Source organism: Patagioenas fasciata, chromosome 2 (genome assembly GCF_037038585.1).
Source record: "Patagioenas fasciata isolate bPatFas1 chromosome 2, bPatFas1.hap1, whole genome shotgun sequence".
Lineage (NCBI taxonomy): Eukaryota > Metazoa > Chordata > Aves > Columbiformes > Columbidae > Patagioenas > Patagioenas fasciata.
In genome coordinates, this window is record NC_092521.1 from 156,361,471 (window position 1) to 156,371,238 (window position 9,768).

At 42.3% G+C, this 9,768-nt stretch overlaps 1 protein-coding gene across 1 annotated transcript; it reads left to right on the forward strand.

Annotated features, from left to right (window-relative positions):
* The first annotated feature begins 305 nt into the window (after positions 1–305).
* On the forward strand, positions 306–9,495 carry KLF6 (KLF transcription factor 6). Its single transcript, XM_065831549.1, has 4 exons — positions 306–803; positions 3,688–4,261; positions 6,092–6,215; positions 6,635–9,495. Exons 1-4 carry the CDS (start codon positions 702–704, stop codon positions 6,684–6,686), a joined length of 852 nt encoding a protein of 283 aa, XP_065687621.1. The 5' UTR covers positions 306–701; the 3' UTR covers positions 6,687–9,495.
* Positions 9,496–9,768: the final 273 nt, after the last annotated feature.

The following is a 9,768-nucleotide window of genomic DNA, read 5'->3' on the forward strand; positions in this document are numbered from 1 at the left end:
ACACCTCCCCTTCCGAAAAAGCAGCGCTTCCCCGCTTTATATACCCTGCTAAAAATAGCCTGCCGCCCGGCTCGCCAATCAGGAGGGGGCGAATTTCGAATCGAGCCAATGGCGGGAGCCGTCACGGCCGGGCTCGGTCACGCCAGGAGGAGCCGCGATGCCTGCCGGGCGGCGATTGGGCGGCTCTGACATCATTGGCACGCGGGGCGCGGAGTGCGTGGCGGAGATTGGGCCGCGGCGGCAGGCGGCGTAATGGGATCACGCGGGGCGGGGGAGGGCGCGGGGGGCGGGGGCGGCGGCGCGGCCGGGCAGAGCTTTGAATAGGGAAGTTTCGCAGGGGGTTACATTCGCAGTCAGCGCCGTGTTTGCAAATATTGGGTCCGCTCCTGCGCAAGTGTCCTCCGCCGGCCGCGGGAGGGGAGAGCCGCCGCCGCGGCCGCCTCGGGAGACGTACTGCCTTGCTGTGCAATTAAACTTTGCATGAAACTTTGGGTCTTTTTTCCTCCCTAAGCTCCTCAAGGAATTGATATATATTTATATATATACAATTTTTTTTTTTCTTCTCTGGAGGAAGGGGGGGGGCTTGGAAACTGTGAGCAGAGGTTTGACACCCCCCCGCACACACCCCGCAACCCCTGCACATAAAGGAGGCATCTGTATTTTTGGTAACCAGCACTGACTTTGTTGTTGCAACTTGAGACATGGATGTTCTCCCAATGTGCAGCATCTTCCAGGAACTCCAGATTGTGCACGACACGGGTTACTTCTCAGCCTTGCCGTCCCTGGAGGAATATTGGCAACAGGTAAACGAGGATGTCGATGTTGTTGTTGTTGTTGTCGGGGTGTTTTTTCTTTTTTCTTTTTTTTTTTTTTTTAAGCCGTATTAAAGGATGAACGGATTTAAAAAAAAAAAAAAGGCAAAAAAAAAAAAGCCCAAGTGTCAGCAACGACTTTGGGGAACATTAAGCACAAATGTGTAGAGATGTTTTGAAGCAGGTGTTTCGCTTTTAAACAATACGGCATTTTATTTTTGGGGGGGAGGGTGGAAGAGTCCCGAGGTGAATGTGAGGAGCTGCGCATCTCCGTCTCTCCTGACTTACCGCCCGGCCCTGCGTGCGCGGGGCTGTCAGCTCGGCGGCCTCCGCGCTCCGCGGACCCGGCGCTCCGTTCCCGCCCGCTCCACAGCGAGTCCTGGCAAAAGTTTTGCGCTTGTACCAGGTCCAAGCTCCACAGCTGGGTCTTGTCATCCGAGCTCCCTGCCTTGGCCAAGGGCTGCTTTCCGCCCCTTGCTGCGTTTTTTTTTGTTGTTGTTGTTGTTGTTGTTTTTTCTTTTTAATTATATTTTTTCCTGACGATGGTGGGGAAAAAAACAAGAGTGTTGTATGTACGCATATGTACACATATCTCTGTGTGTATATACATGTGTGTATACAATGTAGCTGTTTCCCAGAACAGCGAGCTTTGCAGAGTCCGTGAGTTGCCAGTCATATGACAGCAATCCCCTTGTGTTAATTGCCTTGGTCGGGAAGGAGGAAGAACAGAGACTCCTTCCCTTTAATGGACATATTTCGTTGCCTTTTCTTTTTTCCTTTTTATTTATTTTTTTTTTTTCCCCCATCCTCCTTAATTTGATCCAAACCCCGGGTTGGCAGGAGTTGCGGTCACCGCTGACATTTTGGCGTTACCGAGGGGGGGTCCGCTGGCTCCGCTCCCCAGCCGGGAGCTGCTCAGCCCGGTGACCAGATTAAATACCTGCTGGCTTTTCAAGAAGGACCGAGGAGCCTTTCCGAGAAGGTTGAAATGCAAAGTGTTACAACCTTCACATGCTTACTAATTGTATGCAATGCCTTTTTTTTTTTTTCTTCCCCTCCCCCCCTTCCCTTTTCAAAGAGACAGCTTCATAGTACGTGATTGAAATGGAGCTAAGTAGTTTCCTTCAGGCATTTGGTTTTTTGGCGAAGGGCCAGCCCTCGTTCCTAGTAGCCTTCAGAGGCATTTAAACTCGGAGAGAGCTTCACTCCCGTCCCCATTACTAATCTACCTAATGAGGAATTTAAATTAGCCGGGAATAGGAAAGTTTAACAAGATCTTAAAAAAATGCTTTTTTACTTGTTTTAATGGAAAGTCAACACACTATTGTGTTGTCCCTGTTGAAACCTTTTTCGTTTTTACCGTGCATTGCAAACCAGTTACCTAATTATGGACAAATGCATAAATATTGCGTGCAGCAGTGGGTTTATTTTGGAGGTTGTTTTTTTGTTTGTTGGTTTTGTTTTGTTTTTCTCCTGTTTTTGTCCGTGCTCCTAGCCTGGCCAGAGCATGTGACCCAGTTTACTGGAGCTGTGCTGTGGGAGAAAGGAGCTGCTTCCATGGCACCTCCGCTCTTGGACAGATGGGAAGGGGCTGTCAGGGGAATGTGTGGCATTTGGGATCAGGTTTTGCTACCGGGCTTGGAAGAGATGATCTTACTAAAATAAGTAGAGTTTGGTATGGAAACCTGGTGTGTCCATTTTCTGTGTAAAGCTTTCATATGGATCATTTCCTATAGTGGAAAGAATAATCCCAAAACATCAGCTTGTTGCCATAACAGTTCATACTGGGGTTTTTTTGTTCTCTGAAAATGGCTTGAAAGTCAGCAGGGTGAATTGAAATTGAAAACCACAACTTCATCCATTTAGGGTGGTTTTGTTTTTTGTTTTCTTTCGTTTCATGCAGTGGAGGGGAATGTGTGTCGGGGGGGGGAAGTTGCCCATGTACTGTTGCATGTATATTTGAACAGAGTACTTTCTTGGCAGATGGTCAGGGTTTTAAAAGGAAGTCTCCTTTGGCATTGCGTGAAAGAAAGAGATGACTCATACAGTTGCACTCTTGGCCAGTAGATAAAGTTCTTGTTCATTGTGGGACTCCCAGCAGGACCTTAGAGTAATTTCCCATTTTGCCTCCTGTAGAATAGGACATTTCTATTCTGGAACTTTTTTCTTCCCTATCCTCTGTTGCTGAAGTTCCCTGTGTTCCTCTAAACAGTCACAGGAGCAGTTGCAGTTCTATGGCACGCGTGCCAGTATGCTTGGAAATGACATTCTTTGAAAGTCGAGTGTGCTGCGTTCTCATGCACAGGAAATAGGAAGATGTCTGCTGCTCCATTGATGTCCCCAGAAGACGGACGTGCAGCCCCGCAGCCATGCTGAAATGTGGCTTTGTTTTCTGACACAGCGTTTAGGTTTTTAACTGCGTGTCAGAGCACATTGTGTTCAGTTGGGTCCTTTCAGCCTCGTGTTTGTGTGAGAGAGATACAAAACAACTTGAAATTAGACAAGGTGCGAGACCAAGGTGTAATTATTTGTTGTGGTTCTCTATGGTCCTTTTCAACATCAGCCTACTGAAAACACAGATTTTATGATGAGAGTGATGATAATTTGACTGACTCATTAGAATGCTATTTTGGAAACCAAAGCTGACTTGTACCTTCAGCTGTGCGTTTGAACTCCTGCCCAGGTCTCAAAAACTGATTTCATTGTAACAGTCACCTAGTTATGGCTGGAGGAGCCTTTAATTTGTTTCAAACCTGGAAACCTCAAATCGAACATACTACAATCCTGCTTGCTTTTTGAAGTGTAAAATACAATTGGTTTTATTTTTAAGCAGCCTTGTAACTTTTCTTTTTCCATTTCCTTCTCTTTCACCTAGACATGTTTGGAGCTGGAACGGTATCTTCAAAGTGAGCCCTGTTATGTTTCTGCATCTGAAATCAAATTTGATAGCCAGGAGGATCTCTGGACCAAAATTATTCTGGCGCGTGAAAAAAAGGAGGAATCTGAACTGAAGAACACCTGTGTCCCAAAAGAGGACAATCTTACTAGTCAGAACTTAGAGACCAACAGTTTAAATTCTGATGTGAGCAGCGAATCTTCAGACAGCTCTGAGGAGCTCTCGCCCACAACAAAGTTTACCTCTGACCCTATAAGCGATGTTTTAGCCAGTTCAGGAAACTTGAGTTCATCTGTCACCTCCACTCCCCCTTCGTCTCCTGAGCTGAGCAAGGAGCCTTCTTCCCAGCTGTGGAATTGTACGCCGGGTGAGTTGCATTCACCAGGGAAAATTCGTACCGGTACCGCTGGAAAGACTGCAGAAAAAGGTACACCCGCCAATGGTGACACCTCGCCAGATGGCAGAAGGCGCGTTCACAGGTGTCATTTTAACGGTTGCAGGAAAGTTTACACCAAAAGTTCACATCTGAAAGCACATCAGCGCACTCATACAGGTTAGTAACTGTACGCTTATTAATAAAGAGTTGGCAAGTACTGTAGGGAATACCCCTGACAGTGGTGGTGTCAGTGTTACACAATCACTGGGTGGGAGCCCAGGTTTGGAGAGATGATGTAATAGTATTAGAGGTTTACCAGCATGGGCGACATCACTTCCTTCCTCATTCTCTTCATAAGCGAGCTGAAGCCAAGAGAGTTGGTGGTAGATTAGTCTGCCATCATAGCAAATAGGAGCTTATCTAAATAGGCAATGGTAGAGAAGCTGTGGTGGTGTGTGGTCTTCAGAAGCAAAGGGCTAGCCAAAGTAGATGCTACACCTGTGTTGGCATTTATTTCTAACGCAAAAGCAAACTGAGACTTTCTTGCAAAAAAAGGAACATCATATCCAAAGATCGGTCAGATTGCTAACTGCTGTAAGAGCTTGTTTTTTGGGTTTCAGTCTACATCGGGTCTATATAATCAAGGCCTTGATTGAATAAAATACAGCTATAGTTGTAAATCATTTAATAGTTTTGTGTGTCATTGTTATCAGCAAAAATCTTGGAAAGCCACAGTGTGGTGTAGTCCTTCTAACATATCTGCCTAATTGGACTTACAAATGTATGATTTACTGCATAATTTCATCTCAAAATACTGAGCAACAGCATTTTATTGTTATGGAGCCTGAACTAAAAATAACAACCCTGTGTGTTACTGGGAAAGGAAGAGAGGAAGATAGACACTTCAGGCCTTTTATAAATATTTTATGGTTGAAGTAGCATGCTGATTTGCTTGTTTGAGCATTATTATTTGACATCTCCTTACGACAGCAGTTAGATATGTAGAGCTGCTCCTTGGCTTAAGAGACATTGTTTAGTGTGAGGAATTGACCTGGCTTTCTTGGTGTACCTATCTAAAGACCTATATAGAACTGTTTTGTTTTTTTTTTTGGTTGTTTGGTTTTGGATTTTTTTTTTTTAATGATGCTTGTTGGTGTGGCATGTTTGTTTGTTTGTTAGTTAGGTTTTTTTGTTGTTGTTTTTTGTTCTTAGTTTCGTTTTCTGCAAGATGTGGAAAAAGAATTCAAGGAAAAGTTCTTATTTTGACTCATGAGTTCAGCATTTTGTGGCTTTTATGGGAAGTCTGAGCAAGCTCAGATGTTCCCATTGTCATGCAGAAGTCAGATAAAACAAGATTATTTCAAGAGGAAAGGCCAACTTCCACTGAAACAGTGGTGGCTGAGCAGACATAAATAGCTGCCGGCCTCAGAAGTATTGCAGAACTGTTGTCCTGGTGCTGTCTGGCTGAGAACGTTCCTGTGAATGGAAGTGGTATTTCTTGAATGCTGAAATAGCAGTGTTCAAAGCAGTGTGCAGGTTTTTCCAGGAATATGTGGCTCAGCAGAAAGGAGGTTGCATGTTACGCAGAGGAGTGAGTGACAGAGGACTTTGATGCAATACAGTAGCCTAATTACATTTTGGAGCCTGGCTGTGCTGTCTTTAATCACCTTTATGAGGTGAATGATACCTGTTTGGGAGTGAGCCTGCCATTACAGATGAACAGGAATGGTAGAAGGTTGGATTTCTTTGTTTCCTGTGATCCTCTTTAATTGCTTTTTTAAAAATAAGAATGCGATTATTTGATGTGCTGTTGCAGCAAAATAGTTAAGGGGTCATGTGGATGAATTTTGCCAGCCTTTGCCTACATGTTCGGAAGCATTCAGATAGGTTAAATAAAATTGGCTGTCTTTGGGGGGGTGGAGGAGATTTACACAGAAAATGAATGGGATAGCACCTATTTTTCTCTGAATGAAGTTGTGACTAACGTGTAATCTGCTTTCTTTGTAGGGGAAAAGCCTTACAGATGTTCATGGGAAGGGTGTGAGTGGCGTTTTGCAAGAAGTGATGAATTAACCAGACACTTCAGAAAGCACACTGGTGCCAAACCTTTTAAATGTAGTCACTGTGACAGGTATGTGACTGAAATGCACCTTTTAAAATAGTTATTGTTAATGCTTGTTGGAAAGTGAGCCTAGGCTGCTTTTCACTTGTGAAGGAATCATTTGGGAACACAACTGTGTCTGATATTTTTAAGGGATTATTTTATATTTAGACTGGAAAAAAAACCTGTTTTACTGATCACTGGGATGTGGTTTGTAGCCTGATGTTGCAGATGAGTGTTGAGAAGGCCCTAGCGTTACCACCCACCTCCACAACCCCTGGGTGCCCACAGCCACCTTGAGAGCTCCCGTGTATCCAGGGAATGCCAAATCCCTCCTCCACCAGCCATGTTTCGGAGTAGCAGAGCAAGGGGGGTGCCTCAGCCACGCGTGTTGCGTCGTGCGTGCCAGCAACCGTGGGCTAATGCGCAACCTGACTCTTGCCTTGCAGGTGTTTTTCCAGGTCTGACCACCTGGCCCTTCACATGAAGAGACACCTCTGAATGGGTCATGAGGTGAATCCTGCGGGCTAAGAGGCGTCAAGGTTGAAGAGCCTTGAGCGAAGGGATGCGTGTTCCAGCCAAAGCATGCCATTTTGCACCCTACCCAGTTGCCTCCAGGACCTCACTTCCTTGAAGGTCTTTTGAGGGCTAATAAGTCATGTAAGAAACGGCATAGCAACCGCGGTGCGTGATGTTTGGGGTTTCCTGGACTCATACACTGGTATCTAACCTTCTGAGTGGCTCCTAAGCCTTTGCCGTGAGCATGTGCACTGAGAATGTTAATGATTGGGCGACTGTATGCGATGAGGATTTCTTGATGACTGTATGCTGAGGCACATTTTTTTTCTTGTGGTTGTTTTATAACTGTAAGAGAAAAAAAATAGTCTGAATGTCTTGTGTGTGAGGAATATCTCGTGAGATGGGACGACCACCAATCATTTCCAAGGGGTGGGGGGAGGGGTGTCTGCACCTTTTTAGAGGAAAAACAGAGCGGGGAAAAGGGGGACTAAAAAGAGTCAGGATGCCAGAATGGAGATGGGGGACCTCCCCGTTCCTGTGTGAGAGGAGCTTTAGGTGTCTGGTGCAGCTATTAAACGTGCAATGTGTCAAGTAGCTTGTTTTACTTGCTACAGAGCTCATTTGTAATCCATTGTATAAGCTGTGTATTTACAAATGTAACACAACTATAACTTTTCATTATAATACAAAGGTTATTGCATGGTTCTGGGGAACTATATGCTTTTCCATTCTTTAATCAGGACTGCAGTTTTGATTCCAGTTAAGAGCAGCTAAAATACAATTGGTCTAATGTTACATAATGTATGGAACATGAATAATTTTTTCTGTTGGGTGGATAAAACCACTATTGGTTAGAAACTGATTTTTCTCATGCAGCTAATTTTTCTCTTATTTATGCCTTGAGGACTAACTTCTGGTTTTCTAGCTGTTAATGCACTGTTGACCTTAATAATGGTGCCTTATGCAAGTGACCTTCTCTTGTAGGGGGTCTTATACAGGGGTATGGGTGATGCATGCTTTATTAAGGCTCTCTTTTCACCTGGCATTGTACTGTATCAAATGTATAATATGAGGGGAAAAAAAGGTTACTTCCAGGGTCCTCCTTCACAAAGACAAATATAGATAAAAGTCGTTCATGTCAGTACAGTATTTGTTTAACTTAGACAATTTGACTGTGTTACAGTATAATGCATATGCCAATTGACCAGTTCTGCCACCTTGAGACTTTTTTTATATTGACCTTGCACAACAACTGTGTATATACACACCCCAACTGTACTTAATATGTCAAGTTTTCATACATATTAAAGATACAGAAGTATTAAAAGATGTATTTGCTTAAAAGGCACAAATTTCACATCTATATATCTAGCTATCTGTTGGTCATACAGAAAGAAACTATATTACTTTTTTTTTAAAAGTGGGCAGAAAAATAATTGTGTATGTATATTTGTGTGTACAGTCTGTGTATGTGTGTATATATATAGATAATATATAAATATTTTTTTTAAAAGGAAAAAAGTAGAACACATAGCTAGAGAATGCCACAGCCCATCAAAATATTCCCTCTCCCCCTTCAATACAGTCACTAAGGAGACAAATGAAAGATACAGTTGATTAAAATCTAGCATTTTTAGAGGCTTTACCTTTAGCTTAATGGTACGCTAAAGGCTTTGTTGGCATTCAGTCCTTCTCGGACTGCTGACTGTGTTTTGTAGTTATTAGGTTGTCTGGAATAGCGTATCTGTGGCCATTTAAGAATGATATGAACCGAATATTGGCATGCTAAAAGAATATTAGCTGTGTGCAGATAAAGTACACTCTGGTTTTGGCCTTCCAGCTTACTGGAGGACCTGTGAGTGAGCTAGTCGTTGTGGTGGTTGACCTCTAATTTTACATAGTTCAGCTAAAATACTGTTTTTTTCCTAGAGTAGAAATGGTCTGTCCAAAAGCAGTATTTTTTTTTTAAACCAGCTCACTACAGTCAATGCAATGAAACACGTGACCTGTTTCTTTTTCTATTTATTATTGGTCTTGCTTACTATGCTAATATTTTGGTATATCTTCCGGGAAATGTAGGTAGATAAGTGGTTTAAAAAAAAGTATATGCAAGTGATCTGGTTCTAAGAAACACACAGGCTTAAATCATTCTCATTTCATTTTTGGTTTAAATTACCTGAAAATGCACTTTTTTTTTTTTTTACTTCCCCAAAACAAACAAAATTTCTCAGAAAATTGATTTCTATTTAGGGTTGGGTTTTGTTGTGTTTTTAACTCCTTGTTTGCATTGTCCTTGGCTTAGCCATAGTTCGTATAAAAAAAATCAAAAACAACAAAAAAAAAAAAAAAAGAAAAAAGGAAACAAAAGCAAAAACAGACAAAAAAACAACCCCAAACAAAAAATTAAACTTGCACTGGCTTGTCTCAATTGTGAAATACCATCAGACTTGTGTGGATGGGGTGGGGCTGTGTGCCATATGTCAAATGCCTGTAATTTTCTTAATAAGCAAGTACATTTTGTTCAGGTGATAACTGAGCCTCAATCAAGCTGAAAAATAAAAAAAAAAAAATAAAACATTTTTGCTTGAAATTTAAGAAGAAAAAGTTTCTATTAGTGAAATTTCTTTTTTTGTTTTTGAAGCACCCTGTTATCTAAAGAATCTCTTTGTAAGATTTTTGTAAAAATTTTGTTTTACAAGATTTTATTTGAAATTGTTTTTTGCAAGATTGTTATATTTCTGTATGAATGTATTTTTTATTGGAATAACATAAAAAGAAATTCTTATCAGCATCATGTGTCTGGTTTCATCTTTCTCCTCTCTGACATCCTACACACCAAATGATGTCAAATACTATGTCAATGCTTTGTCTTGAGTCACCTGGTCACAGGTACAAACACCTTTGGGTCAGGTTGCTTTGTGGAAGACAAGCCCTGATGAGAAAATAATTTTGGCAGTAGAAACTAAAAGTCCTTCCATATCTGAAAAGCTGTTGTTGACTCATCTTTTGTCTCTATGGAATAAATAGTTAACGCAATTGTTACCGCAAGACTGCACCTTTATTC